General features: G+C 35.0%; 1 protein-coding gene across 1 annotated transcript; it reads right to left on the bottom strand.

The window, feature by feature from the left end:
* Positions 1 to 3759: 3759 nt before the first annotated feature.
* Positions 3760 to 6040, bottom strand: LOC139897503 (uncharacterized). Its single transcript, XM_071880208.1, has 3 exons — positions 5934 to 6040; positions 5237 to 5437; positions 3760 to 4157 (listed from the first exon to the last, which is right to left on the bottom strand). Exons 1-3 carry the CDS (start codon positions 5976 to 5978, stop codon positions 3903 to 3905), a joined length of 501 nt encoding a protein of 166 aa, XP_071736309.1. The 5' UTR covers positions 5979 to 6040; the 3' UTR covers positions 3760 to 3902.
* Between the last annotated feature and the right edge of the window lie 11717 nt (positions 6041 to 17757).

Here is a 17757-nt window from a genome sequence, read left to right as displayed (position 1 = left end):
GGGACGAACTTTCATGTTCGGGTCACCTAAATCCGAGCCACGGTTCACCCGTTACGTCTAAAAACACGTTTTTGATTGAATTGAAGTTCCAAGTAGTGTATTGGCTGTATATCACGACTTGTGGGCTGTTCTTGGTGTGTTCTTGAGTGTACCAAAGTGTCGGGTGGTTTGCTTAGGCGGAGATATATGTAAGGCTCGCCGAAAACCGACACCCGGGACTCAAGATACGACCCGATGAACTTTTGATTAAAACTTATGGTTAATTATTAAACTTAGGATAAAAATAATGACTTTCATTATTAATTAATTACTTATGATATAAGAAGTAATTATTATTATTTAAGACTTATGATATGTATATTTATTATATCATTTAATTATTACTTATGATTTAATTAAACTTTTAATTAAACTTATGATTAATAATACTTTTATTATTAATGAAAAATACTTATGATAAGTATTAAACTTATATTATGAGATTATTATTATTATAGGACTTATAATAAGGATTAAATAATTATTTAATTATTATAAGACTTAGTTATTATTTAATTATTAAATACTTATGATTTAATAAGTATAATTAGAAATTTATGATATGATTAATAATTCATTATTAATTAATAATACTTATGATATGATTTAAAATTTATTATTAATTAATAATACTTATATTATGACTAATATTTAATTAATTAATTAAATACTTATGTTATATTAATTATATCATTTAAACTTATCTAAACTTTAATAATTCATTTTTATTTAATTAAACTTATGTTAAGACATAATTATACACTTTTGACTTTAATAAACATTATAACCTATGTTATTATTATAACTTACACTTTTCAAATTAATGTTGACTATGTTTGACCAAGGTTGATTTTTGAGTTGACTTTCGGTTGACTTTGACTTTCAGTTGACTTCTGTTGACTTTCTAAATAAGGAAACTTTCCTAACTTCAAAACTTTCTAAAAATAGAACTTTCTAAATTTGGAAACTTTCCAAAAATAGAAACTTTCCAAAAATAGAAACTTTCCAAAAATAGAAACTTTCCTAAAATAGAAAACTTTCCAAAAATGGAAACCTGCTAAAAATAGAAACTTTCTAAAAATAGAAAGTGTGTGTCCGTATGCTGTTCCAGTCAAACCGATGCTTGCCGAGTGTTATTCTATGTCTACTTGCAACATGTACAATAGCTATCATACTAAGACTTGACCTAAGTTAGTTATTTATATCGGCCTGCTTTATTTATAGGTCGGCGTTGTGATCTTTCTTGATCACTTTACTTTATTTGTTGTTCGCTTGTTTGTGAGATTTCTTCAGTTGCTATTAAGGTGAGTTATAGTCCCATTTTTCTATTTTAAAGCTTTTGGGATGAGAATACATGCAATTTATTTTATACTTTGGACACATGTGGAAGTTGGTTTAAATTATTCATTGTGAGTTGAACAAAAATATTCCCTAGTCTGGTAACTGTAATCACTGGTTTCTACTGGTGAACGCGAATCCTATGGATAGATCTATCGGGTTTGACAACCCCATTTCGAGCTAGTCGCGCTAGCAATTTGTTATCGGAATGTTTAGTACTTCGTATTTTGTTGTAGATACACTTGTTCGGTGTATATTATTTATTGTGTTTGGCAAGGGTAAATAAAGGGTTAAGTGGTTACCAGGTGGCTCACGGAAAATGGAATAATGTTTTATTATATGTTTTCTAGCATATAATTTGGTGGTTTAAAAAGGACTTTTATGTTTTCAAACATAAATTTTTTTATTGTTTAAATTAAATATTGTTGGCAATATTAAACCTATAATTCACTCAACATTTTTGTTGACAGTTACTCGCATGTTTTATTCTCAGGTTCATGATTGATTGCTTCCGCTGTGCTTAGAGAGTCTGCATATCTATGATGGCAGCTTTTGTTAAACATTAACTTGCATTCTATTTTGTTACATTAAAAAGTGGTTGTTTGTTGACTTTATTTTGGTCAACTTTTGGTTAAAGTATTATTGTATAGTTTTTCTAAACTTATACATTTTAGTAGATTTCCTTTATAGGAAATCATTTTTAAATAAAGAATGCAAGGTTGTTTTATTAAATTCATATAGATTTTCGATCAAGCTGTGGGACCAAGTGACGGAGCCGTTAAGTGTTTTGACGGAGTCGTCACATAACTGAAGACCAAGGTCAGTGGTTCCCTAAATGTACCGAATGATCCTTCTGAGGGCATGCATGTGCTGCTCTCGAGGATCGTGCATGAAGAGACCACTGCGTAAGAAATATCTGGTCTAGTAAAAGTGAGATACTGTAATACACCGGCAAGACTCCGATAGAGAGTGGGGTCCTTGACAGGAGGGCCATGGCAAGTAAGCTTGGAACCCGGTTCAACTGGGTCCGACAAGGGTGACAAGTGGGCATACCGGCCCGCTCAATAACCTCAATAGCATACTGTTTCTGTGAGAGGAAAAGACCAGAAGCAGTACGAGTGGCGTGAATCCCAAGAAAGTAGTTTAATGGGCCCAAATCAGTCATAGAAAATTCCTTATGTAACGAAGAGATAATCTGCTGAAGTAAACCTGAGGAGGAGGCGGTCAAGATAATATCATCAACATATAATAGTAGGTACGCAGTGGCGGAGCCTTGGTGATAAATAAAAAGAGGGGTGTCACATCAACTTTGATGAAAGCCGAGCTTCTGAGCATAAACAGCAAAGCGCTGAACCAAGCCCGAGGGGCCTGTTTAAGGCCATATAAGGATTTCTGCAATAAGCAGACATGATTCGGGTATCTGGGATCCCGAAACCCTGGTGGCTGATGCATATACACAGTCTCTGAGAGCTGTCCGTGAAGAAAGGCGTTCTTGACTTCAAGTTAATGAATAGGCCAGTGTCTGGAGACCGCCAGGCTAAGGACAGTGCGTATCGATGCCGGTTTAACAACCGGGCTAAAAGTCTCATCACAATCAATGCCAACCTGTTGGCTGCGACCGTTAGCAACCAGTCGAGCCTTGTACCTGCTCAAATTACCGCCTGCATCATACTTGTGCTTAAAGAGCCACATGGAGCGAACTATGTTCGTGTCCGATGGGCGAGGCACAAGTGTCCAAGTACTGTTGTTAATTAAAGCATTATATTCATCAATCATAGCTTGTTTTCAGTTAGGGTCGTGAAAAGCGTCAAGGTAAGTGTATGGGATAAGAGATATGACAGTGGTGTGAAGGTTAAGTCGTTGCAACGGTTTGGTGGTGCCAAGGCGTGTGCGTGTGATCATGGGATGAGTGGAAGAGGATGTAGCCTCAGAAGGAGGAGGCTGTATCTCCGGGAGGTGCTGCTGGGTGGTGGAAAAAGAAGTATTCGGCCGATTAAATTACAACGGCGGACAATAAAATAACAGATGGTGATGAGAAAGAATTTTTTTTTTTTTAGGAGATTAGGCTTGATACCATGTTAACTTTGAACAGTGATTATTATTGATTGCATCAAAAGTAGCATAGTGACTTATATAGCCAATAACCCTAAAAATGATAAACGGGCTAAGCCCAATAAACATGAAACATGGGCTAAACAAATATGAGAACATAATATGTCAAACACTCAAAAGATAAAGCTAATGAAATTAACACTCCAGTCGAAGCTTAGCACAAAAACAACTTATAATCTATCTAGTATCTATTATCTATTATCTATATCTATTATTATTAAACATTGAACATATATATTATACATAAAATTTTAAGCCAAAGTACCGCTAATTAGAGTTTTATAAGTTGATTACGAAGATCACATTACTCTAACGTAAGTGTGATAACACCAAGATGATCATTAAAATGCAAGAGATTTCCTTGAAGCTATAATCAGCAACTAAAAAGTCTATAACCCCAATATATAAAGATGTCAAGATTCGAACTTGTGAACCTGTTGACACTTATTGAAGATGGTAGTATTATTCGTGTTGTGGAATGAATGATGATAAACAGGTAACGTTTGCAGCAATGGTGTAATTGTATCTGCATGATCATGATGCCTCTTTCGAACTGCCCTAATTGTTGGTTCTGTAGTTTCTCGTGCACCATTTTCTTGGTAGTGAACAATTGATCCTTCTGGTATCTTGCACTCTAGAAATCGATCTTCCTGCATCATATCATCATCCTGTATATAAATGTAAGAAAAGTTGCTATTTGAATGTGATAATAAGCTCTTTTTCTCAAATTAAGTGAAACATTTAAACTAAAAGGGTGTGTTTGTATTTGGATCCGCATTTAAGAGTTGATTATTTGAATATTGCAACTATTTCTTTCACACGTTTTGACAATAATGATAATGATAATGATAATGATAATGATATTTTTTCATGAACGATGGATAGTTCTAACGACAACTTTAAAAGTTCTTTATGGAGTTTTCTATAATTTGAAAGTGATAACTCTGACCTACTTGAGCCGGATGAAAGGAAACTTTCATCCGGCTATTTTGAGGGTGTCGTTAACACGCTTTTTTTTCGAACGGCGATATCGGCATCACTCAGAGAGGTCTTAACCACCTTCGTTATCATATGTCACCCACACACACGCTAGAAGGAAACCCAAATCGCGACGATGTTAGCAGTACCAGCGAAGGTTGGGAAAACTCCCCAAACACCTTTCCAAATCGCATTGATGTTGGCAATATCATCAAAGGTTGTAAACTACCGCTTGGAGTAAGAATCGAACCTAGATTGGCAGTACCCCAGGTTAAATCTCACCCCATACCACTTAAGCCAAGGCTTCGGTGGTGTTAACACGCTTTAAATCATTGTATATAACAATTATTTACATTACTTTTAAAATGAAAAATATAAAGTTATACAATATTTAAAAATGTGTTTTATTAACAGCAATAAATATTTTAAAACGTGTTAGCGACGACCTTAAAGGTTAAGGTTGTCATTAGAATTTATTTATTTCTTATGTAGATTAAGGGATTCATCTAACACTGTATCAACAATAACGTCACCCAATCGCGCCGGGATGAGGTATTGAGAAGTAGGATGAGACAATTTTACCGTTTCCTGAAGGTAAAGAGACATCTAAACAACGAGGCGGGGTATCAGATTCATCAGGAACACTGTAAAACACCACATCGTCCTTCCCATTATGTTAATATTGATGTGGTGATTTTGATTGTTGAATACCATTATTCGAATTCAATAACACATCCAAACAAAAGCGTATGAAGGAAAAAAAACTTACATTACTTAGCCGAGAAGAGTGAGGCATTGGACACTCAACAGGTCTATCTTCACGAGATGGTTCGGTTGGGTGCTGAATTGGCCAAAAGTCAAACTCTGTATCGAAGTCAAAACCGTTGATATCTGAATTTTCGATCGTCACATTGCTTCTACTCTCCCTTCGTTCATCATTCAATTTTAAAACCAAATCTTCTTTCATTTCCTGTTAATTCCCACAGCAAAAAATATCAAAAATCGAAACATCAAATTTCTCAAGCCATGAAAACATCCCAAACACAAAAGATAAAGTAACACAAGTGTGAAAGGTGTGTATGCAATTGTAAAATTAGGATGATATAAACAAGCATAAAACTATATAAGATAAAATGGAGAAATAATATAAACACATATCAACAACACTTACAAGATCATCCAAAAATGAAGAATTCATATCAAGAACTGACATTTTACACTATATGACAGAGGTCCAAAACATCATAAAACACACATAAGTCTCTTAATTATGATTATGATGCGGGTCAAAATGAGCATTAGATACACATGCTATAGACATAAAATATGAGTTAAATGATGCGACTTAAAGTGTTAGAGAAGAGATATTAGGATTAGGATATGTAGAAAGTAAAGAAGCAATGTTAGATAATTTGGAGGATAATAATAGTAAGGCCTAATAATGAGTAAATAAATGAGAGACTTACAACAAGGTCATCTCCTAATGAAAACCCCATATAGAAAACTGACATTATAGATCATTACACGTACAGATCCAAAAACATTACTACAAAACACCACCTAAAATAACAACAAAACACAATGCAAAAGCAGCTGTGTGTAGAGACAAAAGGACCAAATGGGTAAAGAAGGGCAGAAGGGACTGCTAAAGGCAATAGTAAAAGAAAAAAAAAAGATTCTTCATCATCATTTTAGTCCCCCTAGATGCCTACTGACCATTCTTTATTTCTTTCTTTCTCTTTCTTTTTTGGGTCCCTTTTATTTGCTTGTGTAGTTGTGCTCCATGTATGGGGATGTTAATTTGGGTATGGTATTTTGTAAGTATATACTCCAATATATGTATTTAGTTTATATTTATGTAATAGTATCTGATGCGCTAAAATGCAATCTAAAAATAACTAGACAATTATCTTAAAAACAACACACGATACAAGTAATTAAACTCGATCGTATAGCAATTAACAAGTAAAAGATTAGTTGTTCCACGGAGAGAAGTGTATCAAGAATTAAAAATCATAAGTATCCTAAGTAAATTGATGAGATTTTAAAAAATGAAATTAAATTAAACTAATTAATGGAAAAGTAAATAAGCAAGAATTTAATGGAAATAAAGGTATCGAGTTAAATTCAATTCCCTAGGTTCATGTTTGCTTTATTAAACCTGTTATAATAATTGATAATGTGGTGACACTATAATTATCTGTCGATTTTCATAATTTCTTAACTAGATCCCTAAATGTAATAACCGTTATCCTAGCGCACTAATCAATTCACCAATTAATAATCTAGGTTGTCTTTTCACACCTAAACTACCAATGTTAATATGAAAGTATACTATTAACGCTGGTTTTCACGCAAATTAAAAACACAATCAATTAACTTTTAACTATTCAAGATTATAAAATGATTTCAGGTCATGTAACTCAACAAATCTAAATTATTTGTCTATAACCAAGAAAAGCTCATTAATTTAATTAACTGTCGTTAACTCAATCAACAAACTTGCGATTAAAACTAATTCATAACCATAAGTAACGGTGGTTCTTCAATCAAACATAAGCAAGAGTAATTATTCAATTATACAAATTCATAAGATTAGCAATCTATCACCTAAGTTCAATTATCTAAGTAAACACTACAAATATCGCTACTCATGATCATGTAAAGAATAATCAAACACAAAGAATTATCAATCACAGCCATTGTATTAATCAAAAAAATGAAAGTAGAAGTTATTAAATGATTAAATCTAGCCACAATTGAATCCAAAGTATTGAAGCTCTAAACAATAATAAAAACCTTAAAAGTTCGTAACTATGCCTTTGTTGGGTAAAAATTCGTAAGTGAAAATCCGATACCCTAATTTTGGGGTAAAAATCGTCTAATTATAGAATCGGGAAAAAGTGTCAAACCACCTAAACTTCGCGACCGCGAAGTAAACCTCGCGATCGCGACCCCCATGAAAGTTCGCGAGTGCGATCATATTCTTCCTAGGCGCGAAACATTTTTCAAAATAAGTGAAACGACCACAAACCATTTTAACGAAAAACGACAAAACTTTTTAAAAAAAAAACAGGAGCGGCGCACCAACCACATGTGCGGCGCTTTTGGGGACACAAGAACGGCGCTCCTATTTCTGAAAGCGGCGTTCCTGTCGACTGACCAAAAAGACTACAACTCACTGACGAAAAACGGCACTTTTACCTCAAAAGCGGCGCTCTTAAACCTGAACATGTGCAGTTTCGAAATATATAAGAGTTAAACCAACCCATTAAACCCAATTCCAAGTCTAACAATTTAGTGACCCAAATACAGGTTTAATATGACTCAAAATACACTTGTTCACGATTTGAGTACTCCATAACCATAACGATTCATTAGTTTGTAACAAAAACGTCCCGTTACACTAGTTTTGACCCGAAGTCAATTACAATCCACAAATTCCGATTAACGACTCAACCCTTGGGTTGTTGACACAAACTACAGCATGGTGATTGGGGATACGCTACCCAATCCTAATCAATCCAAAAGCAAGATCTTCTAAAGCAACCTAGCCAAGATCTCTAATCCCCACGTTTACCCGAGCCGCCATCACACGAACCTATAAAAATATCAACAACGAGAGGGTAAGCTAATGCTTAGTGAATGTAAAGGTACTATACACATACATATGCATAAAATGACTACGCATCACCAAGCACAAAGAGTAAACACATATCACCACCGCATAGCAAGCAAGCTATAAATAGGCACATACACAAAGTAGCTACACGCTACGAAATCTCCAAGTTAACGCCACATGATTAGCTACAACACAACAATAAGTATATACGTGCGTAAACCGCCCTAGGTTAACCCCTTAACCCAATACCAAATGCCAAATAACAAAATGAAGATTGGTCGAACTACACGAGCCTTAGTAAATCCGAACATCACGCGACTCACTACCTCCAAACAATTTGACTATTAAGGATGGCCGAACTTCACGCGCCTTTATGAATCCGAACTTCACGTGATTCATACCTTAGTCATACGTCACAATAGGGTTGGCCGAACTTCACGCGCCTTAGTGAATCCGAACATCACGCGATTCACTACCCGAATCATCACCAAGAGAAAAGCTAGCAAAACCCATCGCCAAAGGGTTTATCCAATACACTAGCCAATCACAACATCAAGGGTGGTAACCTAAACACATAAGCGTATCACATGAACCCGAAGCACCAGAGGAGTCCATTCGACCACACATACCTAGTGTAAACCCGAGCAAGGGTCACTCTACACACACGCACCCATCATATGCATACATACACGTATAGTAAATTTACACTCACCTTAAACGCCTCGATGAAGTGCAATTCAATCCCGCAACTCGCCAATGGAACGTACCTATTCCATTTATCACATAACAACCAACACAATTAGGGTGGATTTACAAATCAAACCAAATTGACACTTAGTGCAATTTCGACCCAAATGCACTTCCGAGCCCAAACCGCGCCCAAACTAACCAATAATCACTAACACAAGTGAGAGTGGTCCTAATACACCAATTAAACCCAATCATAAGTGTTAAATACTTATCTTGCCTAAATTGACACATAAACCCTAATTTTAACCCATTTCAAAATTAGTCTTCTAAATACATCCAAATGGGTTTCAACACTTCTACAATCACTAAACCTAGTGATTAAACCCAATTACAAGTCCTAAATCATGGCCAAAATGTCAACCAACCCGAAACCCGCCAAGTATAAAAAATAACTAGTCACCATATGAAATGCCCCGTTCTTATTGATTAAAAACGTTCCATATTAATTGATTTCGTTGCGAGGTTTTGACCTCTATATGAGACGTTTTTCAAAGACTGCATTCATTTTTAAAACAAACCATAACCTTTATTTCATAAATAAAGGTTTAAAAAGCTTTACGTAGATTATCAAATAATGATAATCTAAAATATCCTGTTTACTCACGACCATTACATAATGGTTTACAATACAAATATGTTACATCGAAATCAGTTTCTTGAATGCAGTTTTTACACAATATCATACAAACATGGACTCCAAATCTTGTCCTTATTTTAGTATGCAACATCGGAAGCTCTTAGTATTCACCTGAGAATAAACATGCTTTAAACGTCAACAAAAAATGTTGGTGAGTTATAGGTTTAACCTATATATATCAAATCGTAACAATAGACCACAAGATTTCATATTTCAATACACATCCCATACATAGAGATAAAAATCATTAATTTGGTGAACACCTGGTAACCGACATTAACAAGATGCATATATAAGAATATCCCCATCATTCCGGGACACGCTTCGGATATGATATAAATTTCGAAGTACTAAAGCATTCGGTACTTTGGATGGGGTTTGTTAGGCCCAATAGATCTATCATTAGGATTCGCGTCAATTAGGGTGTCTGTTCCCTAATTCTTAGGTTACCAGACTTAATAAAAAGGGGCATATTTGATTTCGATAATTCAACCATAGAATGTAGTTTCACGTACTTGTGTCTATTTTGTAAATCATTTATAAAACCTGCATGTATTCTCATCCCAAAAATATTAGATTTTAAAAGTGGGACTATAACTCACTTTCACAGATTTTTACTTCGTCGGGAAGTAAGACTTGGCCACTGGTTGATTCACGAACCTATAACAATATATACATATATATCAAAGTATGTTCAAAATATATTTACAACGCTTTTAATATATTTTGATGTTTTAAGTTTATTAAGTCAGCTGTCCTCGTTAGTAACCTACAACTAGTTGTCCACAGTTAGATGTACAGAAATAAATCGATAAATATTATCTTGAATTAATCCACGACCCAGTGTATACGTATCTCAGTATTGATCACAACTCAAACTATATATATTTTGGAATCAACCTCAACCCTGTATAGCTAACTCCAACATTCACATATAGAGTGTCTATGGTTGTTCCGAAATATATATAGATGTGTCGACATGATAGGTCGAAACATTGTATACGTGTCTATGGTATCTCAAGATTACATAATATACAATACAAGTTGATTAAGTTATGGTTGGAATAGATTTGTTACCAATTTTCACGTAGCTAAAATGAGAAAAATTATCCAATCTTGTTTTACCCATAACTTCTTCATTTTAAATCCGTTTTGAGTGAATCAAATTGCTATAGTTTCATATTGAACTCTATTTTATGAATCTAAACAGAAAAAGTATAGGTTTATAGTCGGAAAAATAAGTTACATGTCGTTTTTGTAAAGGTAGTCATTTCAGTCGAAAGAACGACGTCTAGATGACCATTTTAGAAAACATACTTCCACTTTGAGTTTAACCATAATTTTTGGATATAGTTTCATGTTCATAATAAAAATAATTTTCTCAGAATAACAACTTTTAAATCAAAGTTTATCGTAGTTTTTAATTAACTAACCCAAAACAGCCCGCGGTGTTACTACGACGGCGTAAATTCGATTTTACGGTGTTTTTCGTGTTTCCAGGTTTTAAATCATTAAGTTAGCATATCATATAGATATAGAACATGTGTTTAGTTGATTTTAAAAGTCAAGTTAGAAGGATTAACTTTTATTTGCGAACAAGTTTAGAATTAACTAAACTATGTTCTAGTGATTACAAGTTTAAACCTTCGAATAAGATAGCTTTATATGTATGAATCGAATGATGTTATGAACATCATTACTACCTCAAGTTCCTTGGATAAACCTACTGGAAATGAGAAAAATAGATCTAGCTTCAAAGGATCCTTGGATGGATTGAAAGTTCTTGAAGCAGAATCATGACACGAAAACAATTTCAAGTAAGATTTCCACTCGAAATAAGATTGTTATAGTTATAGAAATTGAATTAAAGTTTGAATATGATTATTACCTTGTATTAGAAAGATAACCTACTGTAAGTAACAAAGGTTTCTTGATCTTGGATGATTACTTGGAATGGATTTAGAAAACTTGGAAGTAAACTTGCAATCTTGGAAGTATTCTTGATTTTATGAAACTAGAACTTTTGGAATTTACGAAAAACACTTAGAACTTGAAGATAGAACTTGAGAGAGATCAATTAGATGAAGAAAATTGAAGAATGAAAGTTTTTGTAGGTGTTTTTGGTCGTTGGTGTATGGATTAGATATAAAGGATATGTAATTTTGTTTTCATGTAAATAAGTCATGAATGATTACTCATATTTTTGTAATTTTATGAGATATTTCATGCTAGTTTCCAAATGATGGTTCCCACATGTGTTAGGTGACTCACATGGACTGCTAAGAGCTGATCATTGGAGTGTATATACCAATAGTACATACATCTAAAAGCTGTGTATTGTACGAGTACGAATACGGGTGCATACGAGTAGAATTGTTGATGAAACTGAACGAGGATGTAATTGTAAGCATTTTTGTTAAGTAGAAGTATTTTGATAAGTGTCTTGAAGTCTTTAAAAAGTGTATGAATACATATTAAAACACTGCATGTATATACATTTTAACTGGGTCGTTAAGTCATCGTTAGTCGTTACATGTAAATGTTGTTTTCAAACCTTTAGGTTAACGATCTTGTTGAATGTTGTTAACCCATTGTTTATTATAACAAATGAGATGTTAAATTGTTATATTATCATGATATTATGATATATAATATATCTTAGTATGATATATATACAGTTAAATGTCGTTACAACGATAATCGTTACATATATGTCTCGTTTCGAAATCATTAAGTTAGTAGTCTTATTTTTACATATGTATTTCATTGTTAATACACTTAATAATATATTTACTTATCATTTAACATAATTAACCAAGTGTATCAATATCTTAATATGATTCATATGTACCTAGTAAGACGTTGTTATAACGATAATCGTTATATATATCGTTTTCGAGTTTCTTAAATTAATAGTCTCATTTTTATGTATATAACTCATTGTTAAAATACCTAATGAGATACATACTTATAATAAAATCATGTTAACTATATATATAACCATATATATGTCATCGTATAGTTTTTACAAGTTTTAACGTTCGTGAATCACCGGTCAACTTGGGTGGTCAATTGTCTATATGAAACCTATTTCAATTAATCAAGTCTTAACAAGTTTGATTGCTTAACATGTTGGAAACACTTAATCATGTAAATAACAATTTCATTTAATATATATATAAACATGGAAAAGTTCGGGTCACTACAGTACCTACCCGTTAAATAAATTTCGTCCCGAAATTTTAAGCAGTTGGAGGTGTTGACGTATCTTCTGGAAATAAATGCGGGTATTTCTTCTTCATCTGATCTTCACGCTCCCAGGTGAACTCGGTTCCTCTACGAGCATTCCATCGAACCTTAACAATCGGTATCTTGTTTTGTTTAAGTCTCTTAACCTCACGATCCATTATTTCGACGGGTTCTTCAATGAATTGAAGTTTTTCATTGATTTGGATTTCGTCCAACGGAATAGTGAGATCTTCTTTAGCAAAACATTTCTTCAAATTTGAGTCGTGGAAAGTGTTATGTACAGCCGCGAGTTGTTGAGGTAGCTCCAGTTGGTAAGCTACTGGTCCGACACGATCTATAATCTTGAATGGTCCAATGTACCTTGGATTTAGTTTCCCCCGTTTACCAAATCGAACAACGCCTTTCCAAGGTGAAACCTTAAGCATGATCATTTCTCTAATTTCAAACTCTATATCTTTTCTTTTACTGTTCGTGTAGCTCTTTTGTCGACTCTGGGCGGTTTTCAATCTTTGTTGAATTTGGATGATTTTCTCGGTAGTTTCTTGTATTATCTCCGGACCCGTAATCTGTCTATCCCCCACTTCACTCCAACAAATCAGAGACCTGAACTTTCTACCTTAAAGTGCTTCAAACGGCGCCATCTCAATGCTTGAATGGTAGCTGTTGTTGTAGGAAAATTCTGCTAACGGTAGATGTCGATCCCAACAGTTTCCGAAATCAATAACACAAGCTCGTAGCATGTCTTCAAGCGTTTATATCGTCCTTTCACTCTACCCATCAGTTTGTGGATGATAGGCAGTACTCATGTCTAGACGAGTTCCCAATACTTGCTGTAATGTCTGCCAGAATCTTGAAATAAATCTGCCATTCCTATCAGAGATAATAGAGATTAGTATTCCATGTCTGGAGACGACTTCCTTCAAATACAGTCGTGCTAACTTCTCCATCTTGTCATCTTCTCTTATTGGCAGGAAGTGTGCTGACTTGGTGAGACGATCAACTATTACCCAAATAGTATCATAACCACTTACAGTCCTTGGAAATTTAGTAATGAAATCCATGGTAATGTTTTCCCATTTCCATTCCGGGATTTCAGGTTGTTGTAGTAGACCTGATGGTTTCTGATGTTCAGCTTTGACCTTAGAACACGTCAAACATTCTCCTACATATTTAGCAATATCGGCTTTCATACCTGGCCACCAAAAATGTTTCTTAAGATCCTTGTACATCTTCCCCTTTCCAGGATGTATTGAGTATCTGGTTTTATGAGCTTCTCTAAGTACCATTTCTCTCATATCTCCAAATTTTGGTACCCAAATTCTTTCAGCCCTATACCGGGTTCCGTCTTCCCGAATATTAAGATGCTTCTCCGATCCTTTGGGTATTTCATCCTTTAAATTTCCCTCTTTTAAAACTCCTTGTTGCGCCTCTTTTATTTGAGTAGTAAGGTTAGTGTGAATCATTATATTCATAGATTTTACTCGAATGGGTTCTCTGTCCTTTCTGCTCAAGGCGTCGGCTACCACATTTGCCTTCCCCGGGTGGTAACGAATCTCAAAGTCGTAATCATTCAACAATTCAATCCACCTACGCTGCCTCATATTCAGTTGTTTCTGATTAAATATGTGTTGAAGACTTTTGTGGTCGGTATATATATAATACTTTTGACCCCATATAAGTAGTGCCTCCAAGTCTTTAATGCAAAAACAACCGCGCCTAATTCCAAATCATGCGTCGTCTAATTTTGCTCGTGAATCTTCAATTGTCTAGACGCATAAGCAATCACCTTCGTCCGTTGCATTAATACACAACCAAGACCTTGCTTTGATGCGTCACAATAAATCACAAAATCATCATTCCCTTCAGGCAATGACAATATAGGTGCCGTAGTTAGCTTTTTCTTCAATAATTGAAACGCCTTCTCTTGTTCATCCTTCCATTCAAATTTCTTCCCTTTATGCGTTAATGCAGTCAAGGGTTTTGCTATTTTGGAGAAATCTTGGATGAATCTTCTGTAGTAACCAGCCAATCCTAAAAATTGACGTATATGCTTCGGAGTTTTTGGGGTTTCCCACTTTTCAACGGTTTCGATCTTTGCTGGGTCCACCTGGATACCTTCTTTGTTCACTATGTGACCGAGGAATTGAACTTCTTCCAACCAAAATGCACACTTTGAAAACTTAGCGTACAGTTTTTCTTTCCTCAATACTTCTAGCACTTTTCTCAAATGTTCTTCGTGCTCTTGATCATTCTTTGAGTAAATAAGTATGTCATCGATGAAAACAATGACAAACTTGTCAAGATATAGCCCACACACTCGGTTCATAAGGTCCATGAACACAGCTGGTGTGTTAGTCAATCCAAACGGCATAACCATAAACTCGTAATGACCATAACGCGTCCTAAAAGCAGTTTTTGGAATATCATCCTCCTTTACTCGCATTTGATGATATCCAGAACGTAAATCGATCTTTGAATAAACCGACGAGCCTTGTAGTTGATCAAATAAGTCGTCAATTCTCGGCAGTGGATAACTGTTTTTGATGGTAAGTTTGTTCAACTCTCTGTAGTCAATACACAACCTAAATGTACCATCCTTCTTCTTGACAAACAAAACAGGAGCTCCCCATGGTGATGTGCTTGGTCAAATGAAACCACGTTCTAATAGTTCTTGCAGTTGGCTTTGCAGTTCTTTCATCTCGCTGGGTGCGAGTCTATAAGGAGCACAAGCTATTGGTGCAGCTCCTGGTACAAGATCTATTTGAAATTCAACAGATCGATGTGGAGGTAGTCCCGGTAATTCTTTCGAAAATACATCGGGAAATTCTTTTGCGACGGGAACATCATTGATGCTCTTTTCTTCAGTTTGTACTTTCTCGACGTGTACTAGAATAGCATAGCAACCTTTTCTTATTAGTTTTTGTGCCTTCAAATTACTAATAAGATGTAGCTTCATGTTGCCCTTTTCTCCGTACACCATTAAGGGTTCTCCTTCTTCTCGTACAATGCGAATTGCATTTTTATAACATACGATCTCTGCTTTCACCTTCTTCAGCCAGTCCATCCCAACTATTACATCAAAACTCCCTAACTCTACTGGTATCAAATCAATCTTAAATATTTCGCTACCCAGTTTAATTTCTCGATTCCGGCATATATTATCTGCTGAAATTAATTTACCGTTTGCTAATTCGAGTAAAAATTTACTATCCAACGGCGTCAATGGACAACTTAATTTAGCACAAAAATCTCTACTCATATAGCTTCTATCCGCACCCGAATCAAATAAAACGTAAGCAGATTTATTGTCAATAAGAAACGTACCCGTAACAAGCTCCGGGTCTTCCTGTGCCTCTGCCGCATTAATATTGAAAACTCTTCCGCGGCCTTGTCCATTCATGTTCTCCTGTTCGGGCAATTTCTAATAATGTGGCTCGGTTTTCCACATTTATAACAAACTACATTGGCATAACTTGCTCCGACACTACTTGCTCCGCCATTACTCGTTCCGACACCATTTGTTCCTTTCGTTCTGTTAACCCCTGGTCCGTAGACCTCACAATTCGCCTCGCTATGACCATTTCTTTTACACTTGTTGCAAAATTTGGTGCAGAACCCCGAGTGATACTTTTCACACCTTTGGCATAGCTGCTTCTGATTGTTGTTGTTGTTGTTGTGGTTGTTATTGTTGTTGGGATGATTGTTGTAGTTGCTATTGTTGTTGTTGTTGTTGTTGTTGTTGTTGTTATTGTTAGGCTGTTTGTTGTAGTTGCGATTGATGTTGCGATTGTTAGGATAATTGTTGCGATTATTATTGTAATTGCTGTTGTTGTTGTTGTATTGGTGATTCTTATCACCGTTTTCCTCCCACTTTCTTTTGACTTGCTTCACATTGGCCTCTTCAGCCGTCTGTTCTTTAATTCTTTCCTCAATCTGATTCACTAGTTTGTGAGCCATTCTACATGCCTGTTGTATGGAGGCGGGCTCGTGTGAACTTATATATTCTTGGATTCTTTCCGGTAATCCTTTCACAAACGCGTCGATCTTCTCTTCCTCATCTTCGAACGCTCCCGGACACAATAGGCACAATTCTGTGAATCGTCTTTCGTACGTGGTAATATCAAATCCTTGGGTTCGTAACCCTCTAAGTTCTGTCTTGAGCTTATTGACCTCAGTTCTGGGACGGTACTTCTCGTTCATCAAGTGCTTGAATGAAATGTCCCGTTCTTATTGATTAAAAACGTTCCATATTAATTGATTTCGTTGCGAGGTTTTGACCTCTATATGAGACGTTTTTCAAAGACTGCATTCATTTTTAAAACAAACCATAACCTTTATTTCATAAATAAAGGTTTAAAAGCTTTACGTAGATTATCAAATAATGATAATCTAAAATATCCTGTTTACACACGACCATTACATAATGGTTTACAATACAAATATGTTACATCGAAATCAGTTTCTTGAATGCAGTTTTTACACAATATCATACAAACATGGACTCCAAATCTTGTCCTTATTTTAGTATGCAACAGCGGAAGCTCTTAGTATTCACCTGAGAATAAACATGCTTTAAACGTCAACAAAAATGTTGGTGAGTTATAGGTTTAACCTATATGTATCAAATCGTAACAATAGACCACAAGATTTCATATTTCAATACACATCCCATACATAGAGATAAAAATCATTCATATGGTGAACACCTGGTAACCGACATTAACAAGATGCATATATATAAGAATATCCCCATCATTCCGGGACACCCTTCGGATATGATATAAATTTCGAAGTACTAAAGCATCTGGTACTTTGGATGGGGTTTGTTAGGCCCAATAGATCTATCTTTAGGATTCGCGTCAATTAGGGTGTCTGTTCCCTAATTCTTAGATTACCAGACTTAATAAAAAGGGGCATATTCGATTTCGATAATTCAACCATAGAATGTAGTTTCACGTACTTGTGTCTATTTTGTAAATCATTTATAAAACCTGCATGTATTCTCATCCCAAAAATATTAGATTTTAAAAGT

Source organism: Rutidosis leptorrhynchoides, chromosome 3, assembly GCF_046630445.1.
Source record: "Rutidosis leptorrhynchoides isolate AG116_Rl617_1_P2 chromosome 3, CSIRO_AGI_Rlap_v1, whole genome shotgun sequence".
Classification (NCBI taxonomy): domain Eukaryota; kingdom Viridiplantae; phylum Streptophyta; class Magnoliopsida; order Asterales; family Asteraceae; genus Rutidosis; species Rutidosis leptorrhynchoides.
The sequence above is the reverse complement of the archived record's forward strand: the minus strand, read 5'-3'. Positions and strand labels throughout refer to the sequence as shown.

What these genes read in the sequence shown, in the direction of transcription:
- LOC139897503 (XM_071880208.1), bottom strand. Translation starts at nt 5,978, where the DNA reads ATGTCAGTTTTCTATATGGGGTTTTCATTAGGAGATGACCTTGTT. An exon ending in CATTAGGAGATGACCTTGTT is followed by an intron (nt 5,438 to 5,933) that starts GTAAGTCTCTCA and finishes GGGAATTAACAG; the next exon opens with GAAATGAAAGAAGATTTGGT. An exon ending in ACTCTTCTCGGCTAAGTAAT is followed by an intron (nt 4,158 to 5,236) that starts GTAAGTTTTTTT and finishes ATTTATATACAG; the next exon opens with GATGATGATATGATGCAGGA.